The 15,747-nt window shown below is 43.1% G+C and overlaps 3 protein-coding genes across 12 annotated transcripts in view; 1 reads left to right on the top strand and 2 right to left on the bottom strand.

Annotated features, from left to right (window-relative positions):
- specc1 (sperm antigen with calponin homology and coiled-coil domains 1) overlaps positions 1-6,889 on the bottom strand; it is a 53,266-nt gene extending 46,377 nt beyond the window's left edge. For 2 of the 4 annotated variants that reach the window (XM_040182179.2, XM_078106213.1), the window contains exon 1: positions 6,797-6,889. The gene's annotated coding sequence lies outside the window, so the exon portion shown is untranslated. Of the gene's footprint in view, positions 1-6,379; positions 6,519-6,796 lie in introns of those variants that run through there. The other 2 variants (XM_078106211.1, XM_040182180.2) reach the window with 2 other exon arrangements.
- timm22 (translocase of inner mitochondrial membrane 22 homolog (yeast)) lies at positions 6,565-9,416 on the top strand. Its single transcript, XM_078106214.1, has 4 exons — positions 6,565-7,697; positions 8,046-8,242; positions 8,715-8,787; positions 8,875-9,416. The coding sequence occupies exons 1-4, from the start codon at positions 7,439-7,441 to the stop codon at positions 8,949-8,951; spliced, it is 606 nt and encodes a 201-aa protein (XP_077962340.1). The 5' UTR covers positions 6,565-7,438; the 3' UTR covers positions 8,952-9,416.
- Positions 9,417-11,625: 2,209 nt separating this feature from the next.
- abr (ABR activator of RhoGEF and GTPase) overlaps positions 11,626-15,747 on the bottom strand; it is a 105,952-nt gene continuing 101,830 nt past the window's right edge. For all 7 annotated transcript variants that reach the window (XM_040182171.2, XM_078106210.1, XM_040182174.2 and 4 more), the window contains 2 exons: positions 14,407-14,560; positions 11,626-13,174 (listed from right to left, as the gene is read on the bottom strand). In XM_040182171.2, the coding sequence (XP_040038105.2) occupies positions 13,085-13,174; positions 14,407-14,560 (244 nt within the window). In that variant the 3' untranslated portion in view covers positions 11,626-13,084. The remainder of the gene's footprint in view (positions 13,175-14,406; positions 14,561-15,747) is intronic.

A 15,747-nucleotide genomic window follows, 5' to 3' on the forward strand; every position in this document is an offset into this window, starting at 1 on the left:
ACCCCCTGCAGATACACATGTCCAGTGTACACAATGATGTGTCTAATGTTTAGAAGGTCACGACACTTGAAACACTGCTAAACTTATTTAATGTGACTTTTTCTATTCCAGTGTACCTCTTCATGGATGGCCACAGTTTGAACAAACATGCCTGGGAAGCGTATTTCTATTATCAGAGAAAAGAAAAGTAAAGACTTTCAGCAATCCAGGCGATCGCTGCGGAGACATTTCACTCAAAGGGACGCAACAAAACTTTTCCACCTCAATGAGGTTGGTGCTAAATAAAAAGTCTGGGGATCCCGACTAGCTTGTAGGAGTCCCCTGTGCAGCCAACAGTACATCACTTTTCCATTGGTAGGTGGCCATATAGTTTAGGAACAATACCACAGTCCAAAGAGTCCCAATATAGGACATGGACTTGGGAGGAAAAGCTTACCACTGGAGACTTGTAATTTCCAGCAACTGGACCATTTCTCTGCCATAAAAACAGCCGACTGAAAGCAGCTTCTATACTGCCAGGATCCTTTGTCTAAATTAAAACCCGACATTTGCAGAAAGGAAACAGCCAAAGAACTGGAGTATGAACAAGTGTCTGAACATGATGAAATAATGGAGTATAGAGCGATGTGGCTGGACACTCACCAGGTGAGGTGGCAGCAGACATGCTGACAGCCTCTTATTCTCTTCCTTTTCCCTCCACAGGAAAAAGCACAGAGTCAAACTCTTCTCATAGACACAACACCGTCGCAAAAGGATGTGAAAACACACGTAGAACGCTAAATAACGGTGAGTGTGTTGCTTAAAATACAGCTTGTTCCATGGTTCTTGACAAAAGTGCCTGCTCTCATAATACAATCAGAAAGTGTGCTAAAGAATACTTAAAGATACTGTAGGATTCCAAATTCATACAAGCGTCATGCAAAGCTTCAGTCTTGTTAGGAAAAGGATTGATCGTGTAATACTAACTGACGCTCAGGGCTTCACAGCCTTTTTCTAACATAACGATTAGTCAGCCTCTTCAGCTGTATGCGAGATTCAGCACAAGAAGCAGCACAAAGGTCCAGAAAAACTAAGTCTGAAAGGGAGCAAATGAATGAAGAAGCAAACGGTTATTTGCTCAACTACCTTTTGAGGGATCAAAGGTGGAGACATTAACTGATAACACGTAACATTCAAATAGTCATAAACACGTAACATTCAAATAGTCATAAACTAAGTTTATGCCATCATTTATTAATTAGAGCCCGACCACGTAGTAGCCCAGACGCATCTGTACAGCACCTGTGGGTTGGAGGAAACCGTGCAGAGCCAGTATGTGAGCTAAAGTGAAACAGGAAGTGAGTGCGGGTCGAGTCTGTATTTCCCACTGTGAGACGGTCTCTGCTCTCCCCCTGGGTTTTCCCTTTGCACTGAAGGGATATGAAACTAGCACGCAAACGTCCTTCCCCAATGCGTGACATTGTCTGCAGTGGCAATTTCTAAGAGTTGAATATGAGCAGAATCAAAAACACCAGAATTCCTAAAGCTGTACAAATATAACACTTTAAAAAAAAAGTTCAAACTGCACACTGAAGCCCTGAACCTAAAACAAGTGGTATGCATGTGTGTGTGCGTTATGTGTGAGGCTGTGTGTGCCAACTGCCTTTCCATGTGGAGACTTTGATGTGAATTATTGCTAGAAAGAGTAATACAAGAACCTCATCCAAAACACAGAAAAACTACACGTCAGCGTTTGAATTTGAAATGCAGAGGGAAGCTGCTGCTTAAGTCGGCATCGTTTAGCTCAAGAAGAGATGAAAGCAGCGCTTGAGAAGAAAGCGATGCCGCGTTAGATCTGGATTTAAACCAATAGGTTCTTGTTTGCTTGGCTTTTGAGCCTATAGAGCAGGGCTTTCAAAACTCAAAAAAATAAGTGCTGACTATGACATCCTGTTAGTTCACACTTCAACTCTGCTACTTTAATTCGTGCGAGTTGGGCAATTTTTCTTCACATCCTGAACTCAAATTTAAATTGTTTGTCCTCAATACTATTTCACTCGTGGTTGTTCTGCATAGATGTTCTGCTTTCTGAAAAAAAAAAATAATAATAATAAGAAATGACTCCTGAGTATAATAAGTGTACCCATTATAAACGACTACCGAGTGTCCATGGATGCCCTTGACATGAAGAATAGGGTTTGATATAAATACTGTTATCTTGCATAGTTCATCTACTTCATCTTCGGGTTTTTATCTTCCTCAGAGCAGCGCTCCCTCGAGGGCTCGACTTCCTGCTCAGATAGTGTCAAAGTTCTTGACTAATACACAGTTAGTCAGAGCCACACGGCAGAATGTCAGCTGCTTTCCGCTCGGCCGGCTGCATGTACAGCGTGTGGGCCGATCCCATAGAAACAGAATAATCAGAGTAATAGTGCCAGTTAGTAGAGCTACTGAAAGGATCAATCCCTGCTCTGTTTTTTGGCCCTGCGGCCGAACACAAACGTGTGGCCTGAGAGCTGCTCGATGTACACAATGCTGTGGGCGTGTTCCATGTAACCCGTGCGAGAGACAACAATGGGTCAGAACTATTTCCGGTACCAGAGACGACGCATCAAAGACGCAGACACTCCCAACTGGCGCGTGTAAACGTCACGCTGGTGAACTTGCGTATCCTGTTCAGCTGGATGACATAACTCATTTAATAAACCAAATCATTAGTCTTATCCACTCTGGAGGCCGGAGAATTCAAAAAGCTTTACTGCTTTACTCCGTGGCCTGGATGACCCATTTACAGAAACTCTAGCGTTCCTCGGGGCCACCGAGTTGGACTGCTGTGCTCGTCAAGTATGCGGCCGGCTTCCTGGACGCTCTTGAACTAGAAGACAGAGCCAGAGGAAGACGATGCTTTAGACAAAATCTACTTTCACAACTAACCGATGCATCAACCCCCATTACGCCATTACAACATTGCTCCCATCTGTCTTTGCCGAGCAAACGGCACGTAGTTCAAATATCACGCAGCATATCGGTAACTTGCTGACGGCGTACTGATTCAACTAACGGATTAAAGGCCAGATCGGTGCTCATTCCTGCGCCAATCGGTCCATCTCCTCTTATCTCCTCAATTAGAGCCTCCTGCGCCGCAGCGAAGGACGTGCCACTCCAACTGTACGCAGACCTCCTCAGCACAGAGTACAGGGCTTCCTTCTTTGATTAGTTATTTCCCCTCAATGTGGGTCTCTCTGTGGAAGAGAGAAAATGTTGCTTTTCACCGTGTAAGTATTTTCCAGAGATCCTCGCGCTGAAGGCTAATCCCGTTACGAACAGGAGCGTCGACATTCCCCGCTGGAAAAGGTTAAGTAGGGGGGCTACGCAGGGACAAAGCCGGGTTCTACAGCAACCTGACCTCAACACAACCCATTTACTGCTACTGTGGTGTGAGCATGAAGCGTCCTGTGAGGAGCTGAACAGTTGCGTTGCTCAGGATTCATCAACGGTGTGCAGTCAGCTTCTCTCTCCAAAAGCATTAACTTATCTAGTCACTTTTGATCCAAACACAACATCTCGGGCCTCGTTCATATTTGAACCTCAAATTTGACGCCGTGCCATCTGAGCAACCACGTTGCCTCGAACCGTATACTCCTAATGACTTTATAATATGTGCCGGGGAAATGGTTGCTAGGTTGATCCCTTTATGAACCAGAAGCGTGTGCATCCAAAGCTGCTCTGCTCTCTCAGGGGTTTGTTTTCGATACCGCAAACTTTGCCACTTCGTACAAATGTTGGGCTCTTTTTACATTAACTACAATAACTTCAGTCCAAGAAACATATGAACACATCTTTGGTCTACACCAAACTTATTCCAATGCTTTTGTGGGATTATTTGTGGAGGAACTCAACAAAATGATATGTTGGCAAATTGTTTGACGGTTAACACGGGGCTCCGTTGGTTGAGGGCGGCTCAGCCTCAAACTAACGGACTGCTTTACTCAACAGGCATTCTCACGAACAAAATATTTCAGCAATTGTGAATGTGCCCTGAAGAATATGTCTGACGTGTGCGTATGACTTTCATGTCCCGTCTAACTAAAATTGAAAACACAGAACTGTCGCCCAACATTGATTCAGGGAAACACTAAACAGCCACCGATTGATTGACGTCAGCTCAGATTCAAATCGGTCCAGCTCAGCATCCTCCCTGGTCCTCATCAATGTGGGGAGTGAAGTCTTCATTTCACCTTAAAAGCTTGATCAGCACTTTTTTGACTCGATAAAGTAGTATAACCATATAGTTGGACAGTGATTGCATCTCTTGACAGCATTTAGAATTGCCACAAAGACATTGCCGGATCTATGAAGTGTGCGTTTTCTGCCTTCTTTAGTGTGAACCCGGATCGATGTGTTACACGGTGATAGTGCGCCTGCAGCTCGTTATAATGGTGCAATCATCTTCTCATCCTCTCTACGTGGATTCAACATCTGAGCCTCTGACTTACAGAGTAACTACATCACTGCAGCACCTTTCCCCCTTTTTTCTCCCCACCGCTGGACAAGGTCACGATAACTGGGTTTATCAACCTTCACCGTTACTCCTTTCACGTGTCCGTCACAGCATGTCGGTGAACGTGAATTTCCTTTAGTGAGTCATCGAGCACCAATGATACCCGGTGATCTCCACGCGCACCACGAGATCACCGGGTGTCATTTTCTGTGTAACAAAACAAGCCACAGCACCTACCGACGCAGACACGGGTGCTCCCCACATAACCCATGGCTATAAATAGCAAACCAATGACAGGAACTGCCTGGGGAATACGCTGAGCAGCGGAGGAGAGCAGTTCTAGACACAAAAAAAAAAAAAAAAAAAAAAATGGAGGGAGATTCAGTCTTTTAGGCTCTACAAGAACACGCCAATATCCATCTAACATCTCCTATACCTACATTAATGGCAAACAGAACATCATGAAATCAATCAGAGAGATATCATATTAAATTGATGAATTTCATTAATTGTTGACAGATGTGTTCATGTGATTTCCCGCTCACCGCAGACACAGAAGAGACAGGAGCCCCTTCACATGACATCCATCAGTGCATATCAGTGGTTGTTCCATCACTTTACTAGGCCATCATTACATCAACATAAGCCTCCTTTGGGGCTTTTTGTGTCCAGCACCGCCTATCCTGAGGACAACCCAGACAGACTTCAACGGTTTCCCCTTCTTGGATGGTTAACCATGAGAAAAACAAAGGGTATAATTACCAACCGACAATATTCACATCAACGGCCGCTTGTGTTTGAGATCTCCTTTCTACTGGCATAATCAAAAGGAACAGAAAGTGAAAGCTGTCATTTGTTGCCCATTTGGTTTCCCCCAAAGAACACATGCGCGTTTAATTGCGAGGCGACCTTGTCATTATTGAGATGTCCAATTTTGTATCACAGCAAAGCCATGACCAAAATAAAAAAGGTCAAGCATCAGTCATTTGGACGGGGATCTGAGTTTTCTGAAAGGCTTTGTGTTACAGGTACAATGTTACGTGGCAAGAGTAGAACTACAGGAGCCTCGCCAGGATAGTTTGCTAGAATTAAGAAATTAAGGACCTAATGAAGACATGAAAAACAACCTTTCAAAAACCAGTGCACTTAACACAACAAGGCCTTGTTTGACTGCTTCACATGGCACTGATCTAATGAGGAACAAATGGCTGCATGATCATGTGGAGAAAAACAGCTTGCAGTGCACAAGCGGTTCTGAGGGAAACTTGCCAGGAGCAGCAAATTTTAAATGTACATAAAACCCTACATAAATACATTTGCCACCCACGGTTATTTAAAGAAGCACACTATGACAACGCTGTTAAAGAGGTGGTAAACGGTGCCTTGTTGCTACCGTTCATATTGATCCTATCATTCAAATTAAATGGGGAAAGTAAATGTTTGCATAGTTAAAACCGCTTGGGTTCAGGGCATAGAGTTTAGGTCTTCAATCATTTCAAGGAGAGGTTTGCAGTTTTAGCAACCTGAGGGGACTACACATGGATAATCTAATCCAATATATTATAGCGTCAATGTATTTCAATTTGAATTACTTTAGGCAAAAAAAACTAGAAATAAAAGCCACAGCTCCTCTCTCCTCCTGACACCATGACTTCTTACTCTTCCAGTACAATTTAAAGAAAATATAGCAAAATAATTCACATTATAGTTTCTTCATTTCGTAAAGGATGGTCCGTGTATCGTCACGAGTATGTTCGATGGATAAAACAACATCCACGTCGGACAGCAAATAAAACACGCCACTACCTGACGAGAACATGACCAGCGCATCACACTAAGAGGAAGAAGAATTGAGGTCATCAACGAGATGTTAAAAGAAAATATGTGGAGGAACGTTACCGAGCGACGGCTCCTGTTGAACTCACGACTTCACACCGGACGACGTTAACAAGTAAACAGAAGAACCGGGGACGAGTATCTGGAGCGCCGCCGCGTCATCGCGCCTCGTGCGCCGCAGTCCTCCCGTTTATTGGACCGAGATCACAGAAATGCTGGGACAAGTCCAATTAGCGGGGAAACCACCTGTCCTCCTGCTATCAAATGACAGCCGTTGTCGCATCGGGAGAGACATGTCCGCCTCCGTCGGTAAAGGAGAGGAAACAGAGACAGTAGGACACGAGGGGACACCGCGCGTCTCTCTCTCTGACAGCTGCGCCGCGGTAACAAGTTCACACATTTTAAACCCAGACATTTTGATGACAAGAAGAGCAAATGACACCGGTGGTGTAAAGGAAACGAGTCCCAGCTCACGCTCACCTGGTCGGTGTCGCGCCGCCGTCGTTTGATCAGGATGCCCGCCTCGCGCACGCGAGTCCTTTAAGCGTCACCAGCAGCGCGTGCTGGAGCCAGTAGGTGGAGCGCGCGCAGCGAGTTTGGTGCAGTGAGCGGGGAGATTTCTGGGTAATGTAGTATTTTTTTGTATTTCTGGGAAATGTAGTATTTCTATTGAATAACTCATTCCACTGACTGACACTGTTAAGGGAACAATATACACATTCCATCGGACCAAATATGATTTATTGAAGAGATAGGATGTATTAAAACAGTTAGACGGTGATAGTCAACATCACAACACAAACTCAATAATGACCATAAGGTTTCAAGAAAAAAAACTCAAAATAAAAAGGTACAATCCGCTGCAGGGCTCCTGAAGTCTTGGGTAGAATGTGCTGACACGAGTACAGTACATAATGCAAAGTAGTTTTGTTTTGCTTGTATATGAACAATTCAATAATAATCCAAGTTAGTAGTTCTGCTAAAAATTTAGAAATACAACGTCTTAAATAGTGGTTATAATATTTCCATTTTCCGACATCAGCACGATTTGCCGACGTGTCGAATCTGCAGTCACTTGTCTTTGACTCAATTTACCTACACCGACGTCTGTCATTGAGAAACATGGCTGCTTCCACGGGTGCTGCAAACGCTGCTGCCTCCGACTTACGCGGTCCAGCTTCGGCGGATTCGAGCACGGACAACCCCCCGATCCAGTACAGCGCAATCCTGGAGCACCTCGTCGGGGACAAGAGGGCCGTGAAGGAGCTGAGTCCCGGCGTTATGGGCGGACTGCCGGTGCCCTTTAAAAGCGACGAGCAGAAGATGATCGAGAGGGGAATGGAGAGCTGCGCCTTCAAGTCGGTTCTGGCCTGCGTGGGAGGTAAGCTGTGGCAGCCGATCGGTACCCGTGCGTCTCTTCCCGTCCAGCTTCAGGTCAACCATCTGCTGCAGGAGCTCTAATGCGTATGTGGAAGTGGATATGACGGGGACACTTTGGGACATTAGTATGTGGTTTCTCTGATGTAGTGCTCAAATGATTAACCGATTGACAGAAAACAATATTCTCTTTAAATAATATTAATAGTGGCACCACAACGTATGCTGTACATTACACATACCTGGTCAATAACCTTAACATATCTCTCACATCACAGTAGAGTAGTATCTTGTATTCCCCTCGACCTGTGAACTGTGTTGTGATTTCTCAGGTGTTTTTTGTTCTCCACAGGGTTTGTCCTCGGAGGAGCATTTGGTGTTTTCACTGCAGGCATCGATACCAATGTTGGCTTCGACCCCAAAGACCCCCTGAAAACCCCGTCAGCGCGAGAAGTCCTCAAAGACATGGGCCAGAGGGGGATGTCGTACGCCAAGAACTTTGCCATCGTGGGCGCCATGTTCTCCTGCACAGAGTGCATCATAGAATCAGTAGGTCACGAATTCAATCATGTTGAATTATGTCTAAGATGCTCTACAAGATCGCTAAATTGATCACGTTAATCAGAAGGTGGATTTCAAACTAGGTGGAAATGTATTTTTTTGTTTTTTTTTAATTTTGTGATTTAGCTCCAAATATTCGGGAAATCAGTCAATGCAATGTATTTATTTATTTGTGTCCAGTGACTTGAGAGCAGTGTCGTACTGGCTTCTATGTTGCACAGTGGTGATGTAGCAGCCGGGTTTTAAACGGTCTCTGATGGCACTTAGCCGTTGCTGTTGCATGTGGTGCATTTTGACATCCCATGTAGAGGGTCTGAGGTGCTTCGGGGACCTGGGGGTCGTTGCATTGTGCCTCCTCTTCACAGCTCCCTCTGCCGCACACCTGTGACAGAGGAAAGTTTGTTGGATCTATGCTAACTGATCATTCTTATTGTTAACCTTTTTTTTTTCTCTTCTACAGCACCGGGGGAAGTCCGACTGGAAGAACGGCGTGTACAGCGGCTGTGTCACGGGGGGGGCCATCGGATTCCGCGGTACGTAACCGCGTCTGTTTTGGCTGTGATGTTTTAAACGAGAGTTTCCTTTGGTCCTCACTTGCGTTGTTCTTTCTGTTCTTGCAGCTGGCCTGAAAGCCGGGGTGCTCGGATGTGGAGGCTTTGCTGCGTTCTCCGCCGCCATTGAATATTATTTACGGTGAACCACAAAAGAGCGACTCTTATCGGGACTCTGTGGGATGCGCGCGTGGACAAGCCGTGTGACCAATGGGATTGTTTACCTGCACGTGGAGGATTGCGGGGAAAAAGCAGAGCTGATGTTTTGGGTGGGAGCGACGGATTTGTGTACAGTGGTGGGGAAAGAGACTCGGTTCTTTCATCACAGTTTGAGAAAAGCAGAGCAGCTTCCTGACGAGACTTTCCAGACATGACCAGAGTGGATCTCTGCTTCTATGTTGAAGGCATAAAATGTTCTTATTACTGTTGTTACTGTAGGACATTTGTATGATGTGTCTACCGGACTAATCCACATCAAATCATTTTAATTAAAAATGTTTGTTTTTTTTGTTGAATTTTTCAGAACTTCTATTTTTTAAGTATACACACAAGTGTCCATGACAATCCAATTATTATTGAACAAAGAAAATAATAAAGTGAATAGTATAGTGCCAGTAGGCTCGTGTTGTTAGACGGCTTTAGGATAAACCAACATACTGTTGTCTGAGGTGAATGTGTCACATCAGGAGCATTTCAGATCAATTGAACTGCATCAAAAATCAAATCATATGAATTATTTGTATTTTTTCTCAAGACGTTCAGATGTGAAATAACTAAACAACGGGGAGTGAGTCATATTGGCTACATGTGCGAAGGGATTAAATGGACATATTTAAAGTGTTAATTTAATATCAGAATGAACATTATGTAAAGCTTATATGGGCTTCAGTGTGGCATTTTGTCTAAAGAACAATATCCTAACCGATGCTTTAACATTAATACCGTCATAAAACTGGTTTTAGGTCAAAGGCACTGAACGCTAATGTGACCACATCCTGCGAGGGTCACATTCTTTTTATGGGTTTATCACATAGGAAGCGGTTTCAGACAAAATTTCCATTTTTATGGGAAGAATTAAAGAAAAACAACCCAAATGAAGTGCTTACTGTCAGAAACATTTTGTGCTCACATAAACCGACCAGAGACAACCATGTCTACAGAACTCTGGCTAAAAAGACAATTCTAATAAATAATTAAGTGTAAATCAAACCTTTGTGCGCAGACATAGTGGCAGATATTTCCACTAGCTGATGAACGTCGTAAAAAGTTAACCAGACTTACTTAATATGACACCGATTCAGCAGGAGGCTCAATGATGTAGATTATACAACCTGAGGGGAAAACAGCACCTGCAAGTTTGACTTCTAATTCTATAGAATTTAAATATTTATATTACTAAAAACAACTAGACTAAATAACACATTTTAGAACATTCTGTCCATCAAATATTCACCTTATTCGGCATAATCATCGAGCGAAAGTTTTCTTTTGGGTCTTTTTGTCAGAAAAAACATTGACCTTTTTACTAAAAAACACAATGATTTGTAATAAAATAAATGTGAAGGCTATCTAACCGGCACGGCTATTGTGTCACTGGGTGGTGGCCGTCCTTCAGCAGGGGTTTCTCGTCTATCAGCGGCCTATCGGGGGACATTTTTGGGTCCTTTGGTATTCCACTGCTTGTCAAGAGACGCATTTTGTTTTACTGTTTTTTAACTAAATTGATTTTCCAGTATAATAAAAGTCTTGCTTCCTCCGTCAGCCTCGCGAGAGGTCAACTGGTTTCCGGCTTCAAATTCAAAGTGAGGACTCTGCTGACCTGTTTCTTCCTCAGTTGTGTCGTTTCCATGGCTTATCCTGACGCACGTCAGAGACTTTACACCAGAAGAATATATAGAATATATATTTATATATATATATATATGTTGGTTTTTTTTGTTCGAGTGAGTCTTCTCACAGCAGCCGTGATTTCTGATGGTTGCTTACAGGTCGGCTCCAGAGGGCACATGTCTGGGGTGCTGCCCTAAATATGTCATCATAGCATATATTTTTTGACGTGATCGAGTTTAACACATTTTGACAATGTGTTAAATCGACCAGCAGGAGGTGCAACACACCAAGATCTGACATTTTAAATTTAAATTTTTAGTTTAATCTTGAATCGTTTCATTTTAGATGATGAGGTTTAGTTGAATCATGTGGACAAGAAAATCATAAAAAGAAGGAAGCCGCGATTCTGAAGTATTAGTGGGTTTGTCTAAAAGTGGAAATGATCCATTAGAGATTACAAAACAGCAAATAAGTGCCTTTGGAATTAGAGTTGGGTTGTTCGTCACGTTTCATATATACAATATTACCTATTTCATAAATCAATATTTTGGTTTCTTTGAAACGATGTTAAACATGATTTTAAAAATGTGCTATGTGAATAGTTATTTTAGCTGCATGGTCTCACAATACATGAATATGAAATTGTTACAGTGTAATATTATGTGTCGATCATCCAGAACACCGTTGGCACTCATCTGTTGCTCATCAGTGATGTTGGTGAGAAAAGGACAATCACATGTTATTAAAAAGACAAAAAGCCACAAGCGGCTGGCTGCCGTCTCTATGAGCACTAATCACATTTATCAGATTCTTTTCTCTGCCTGTGTGACGCCTTCATCCAACTGTAGTGTTGTTTTTTGATTTTTTTACATTTTCTTTCTCATGTATCAAATTGTGACGACAATCTAAATAGTTCTGTACAACCCGGTAGTAGACTGACAAATAAACCTTATTGTTTCCACGGTAATATAGAAACAGACAGACACAAAGTGAGAGTGTTTTGGTAACTTTTATTTTACTAAAAAAAAAAAGAAAAAGGGGAAAAAGTTCACATCGAGTCTTAATATTACAGTATATTGAAATGTCTTCTCCGTAGAGGTAAAATACAACATTTTTTATTCCTTTTTAATATATTATATTAAAAATATCAAATAAAACTCATCTAGCGGTGCTTACAGTATTTTAAGATATGTCGCAGGCTCGATAGCAGAAAGCTGGGCCAGTCGTGGCGAGAGCCTGACCAACAGTCAGGGACAGAAGAATTGGGCCTCTTCAGTTTAAATCCTTTCGGGTTGCGTAAGGAGGCAAAATGTAGAGGAATGGTGTCAGGTCCAAATCCTTCTGGCCCTGGCTTTGTGTTACCTGGCCTGTTTGACAAGCTGAACATGCAATGAGGGCAACTATACACAAATCGAGTCTATGGACGGTGCAGTAAAACACTTGGAACAGGCTTGCAATGGAACAATGAGAATTATCTTTTATAAATGTTCCACTCCTAACAAACGTCTTGTCACAGAGTGCTCTTTCTCCTCTACAAAGTGTGCGACATTAACTGGTAGACTTCCTATTTATGCTTTTTTTTCTCCTCATGGTAAATGAGAAAAAAATCCTGCCTAAAAATAACATCACTACCTGAATAAACTTCAAAAAACAGACTGCTTAGAGCATTTCTCTAGTTGCACGGAACTGTACAGGCACAAATATCATATATATTTCAAATAAATAGGGCAAATTTGGCCGAGAATGACTGGGGAGGCCGGTTCCCTCTTGTTTGTCAGTACAGAGAGGCGCATTGCCAGCCGTTGAGCAGGATGGCTTCCCAGCCACCTCTAAACCTCACATGTTCTCATGGTCCCTCCTGTAGAACCACACGCGCCCGGCCTCCACCACATGCACAAAGTCAGAACGACAGAAAAAGGAAACAGAACAGCTGTTGAACAGAACTATTAAACATGTAAATGCCATTTATTCTGGAATGCCTCTGATCGGGAATAAAGAGTCGAATGGTTTCTGGGATCGAGACATGCACACAGGTTTGATCCTGGGCCGCCGCTGGGGACCGCGGCTTTACCCCACCCGGTCCAAGCATTCCTTGTCGTCTTGGCGTTGCGAGGCGCCCGGCGGCTCTCCTCACATTAACAACGGGACGTGACGTGTGACAAGGAGACGACCGGCAAATCTCCTTCCCCATCTCCCTCAAGCTGGGCTACATCTCTTTTCAGGATTGGGCGGGTCGGGGGTTGACTGTGAGTTGGGGGGGGCAGACAGGAGAGGGGTGTGTGTGTGTGGGGTACGTGGGGGGAGAAGGGGGCGGGCTCTGTACAGTCGAGATGCGCTGCCTGCTGGGAGGAGAGGTGAGGCAGGAGGAGTGAGCAATGAGGGCCGGGGTTTGTACGGAGTCTCTCACTCTCTCCTCTCCAGATGGCGCCCTGAGGGAGGTGGGTGGAGCTTAGACATCAGTGGAAAAGTAGAGCGTGTTGCGCTTCAGCTCGGCAAAGGAGATGGGAGGATGCTGCAGGTAATACAGCAGCACCTGGACCTGGGAGGAGAGAAAACACGTTGGTTTGATTAGAAATTCCTTTCATTTCAATCCAAATGAGCCCTTATTGCCGAGGCAGGTCTGACTCTGAGGACCTCCGTGGGACGTCTACAAGAGATCAGCCAGACTGTAGCTGATGGCTGGCTTCCTTTTACCTTCTACCAATGAGTATGTGTCTTTGATTTCACTTGTTTTTCCCCCTGAAGATGTACCTCATGATGGGAAGCATACATCCTAAAGCTCAATACAGAACAATTTAAAGGACTTTGCTCTCTTTTGTTGTTTTTCAAATGCTTTTTCATTTTCAACTGCTGTATTTAGTTCACAGAACTTTAGTTCATATTTAAGTAGCTTCGGCTGCTTTTACGTTGGTCCTCTGCCTAATTCAGCACTAATTAATTACTCTGGTATCTCTTTCAAGCTTGATTTATAGCAAGTTGTAAATTGGCTTATATTGATGAAATAAAGTCCCTTCTCTGTTACCTGTTAATCTGGGTTTGTATCCTTATGGTTGAAATGCACTTATTGTAAGTCGCTTTGGATAAAAGCGTCAGCTAAATGACATGTAATGTAATGTAGCAGATTCAATCTTATTTTATTTTTTTAAGTCTGCTGTTTCAGCTTCATTTAAACATGTGAATGTGTCTAAAGTTGGGTATAGCATGGCTATAGCATATAGCATAAGTCACAAAGGCTTTTTTACGCTGATACTGTAACAAACAGTTGCTAGCGTGTAACTGAATTTAAATTCAGTAATATTATAGTACTATTCTGAGAAAGCATATTTTGGGAGTATGTGGACTTAATTGTATCCTCATAAACATGTCCAGGAATGTCTCTAGATCTCTATTTAGATTTCTAGATGGTTCTTCTAATAACATCATCAATCCCCATTATTATATTATATCTAGAATATAACAACCAAAGCGCCTTCCTTTGGTTTTTGAAATTTTGTATACTTATGCAGTAAACATTAAGAATTTAAGTCCCAGTACAAACACTGACAGGGCCTCCTGCATCTTCATGCTGGCCACGTTATGATGATTTACTATGGAGCAGAGAGGAGGGGATGGCCTGCAGCCGAAATAGAGCCGGGAGAGAACAGCGCAGCGACACGGGTCACTTGGGGACGTGGGAGAAAAACTCATCCAGATAAACATGTGCTGCGACCGGAAACATCTATGTGCTACTGTGTCCGCCCCCAAAAAGAAAGTGCTTCTGCGCAAAGGTACCTGCGCCATCACGTCGTGTGACCAGATGTCAGAGGCGGAGGTGATGTGCAGTCCCTTCGCGCTCTCAGACTCTGAGGGCCTGAGCAGAGTGGGGCCGAACACGGTGGCCAGGTTATGGAGGGACATCTTGTTGATGGGCTCCTTCTCAGCCACCCTGCAGGAACACGAACACACACACACACACACACACACACACACACACACACACACACACACACACACACACACACACACACACACACACACACACACACACACACACACACACACACACACACACACACACACACACACACACACACACCGTTAATTCTTACACCTATCAATCGTTGATAAGTAACCAGTGATAACGCCAACTTCAACTAGAAAATGCATTTCCTGCTGAAAATGCGTTGGAATGCAAAAAGCTGAAAGCTGAAATGAATATTTAAAAAAAGCTGAAAATACAGAAAGTTGAAGGGAATTTGAATACATCTGAAATTACAGATATTAGAAAAGCTGAAATGAATTTGAAATTGCTGAAAATACAGAAATGGGAGAAGCTGAAAGGATTTTCAATAGATTTGCTGAAAAAGCAGAAATGAAAACAGCTGAAATAAATGTGAAATATTGCAAAACAAAGCAGAAGTTGCAGGAGCTTAAATTAATTTAAAACAGTACAGAAATAACAAAAGCTGAGATGAATAAAAAGAGGTTTAAAATTGTTTGTAGTAATATTAGTAGTAGTAGTAGTTATAGTTGTAATTGTGGTATTAGTAGTACTAGCAGTAGAAGTTGGTTTAGTATCAATAGCAGTAGAAACAGCTGTAATACTAACACTATTAGCCATAGTAGTATTTGTAATAACATTAGTAGTAGTTGTAGTATTAATAGCAGTAGAAATACTAGTAGTATGGTAGTAGAAGTATCAGTTGTAGTTCTACTAGAAGTACTAGTAATATTCGTAGTGGTTATAGTAGTATTTGAAAGAGCAATGCGTATTTCAACGAAACCGCTTCATGGTTAAGGTACAGATAATCATTGAGGCTTTTAGTTTGTAATGATGGAATTGGGTGAGGGGGGGTTGGGAGACAGAATGTTTGTTATTCAAACTAAGAAGTTTTTAATTAATAGGCCTCATCACTAACATTACAGTAAAAATTCCCTCCATGGGGCTTTTATTTTGAAATTATTGGATTGGGTGGGGTGGGGGGGTGTAGATAGAGGGAGGGAGGGTGAGAGGGTGAGGAAGGGAGGGGTGGTGAGGAAGAGATAGAGGGAGAGAGAGAGAGGAGAAATAGACTGACTGACTGACTGACTGAGTGATTAACAGTGAGAAGAGGTCAGGGTGGAGGGGGGAGG

This window comes from Gasterosteus aculeatus, chromosome 7, assembly GCF_964276395.1.
Source record: "Gasterosteus aculeatus chromosome 7, fGasAcu3.hap1.1, whole genome shotgun sequence".
NCBI lineage: Eukaryota > Metazoa > Chordata > Actinopteri > Perciformes > Gasterosteidae > Gasterosteus > Gasterosteus aculeatus.

What these genes read in the sequence shown, in the direction of transcription:
- timm22 (XM_078106214.1), top strand. Translation starts at nt 7,439, where the DNA reads ATGGCTGCTTCCACGGGTGCTGCAAACGCTGCTGCCTCCGACTTACGC. An exon ending in CAGAGTGCATCATAGAATCA is followed by an intron (nt 8,243 to 8,714) that starts GTAGGTCACGAA and finishes TCTCTTCTACAG; the next exon opens with CACCGGGGGAAGTCCGACTG. An exon ending in GGGGGCCATCGGATTCCGCG is followed by an intron (nt 8,788 to 8,874) that starts GTACGTAACCGC and finishes CTGTTCTTGCAG; the next exon opens with CTGGCCTGAAAGCCGGGGTG.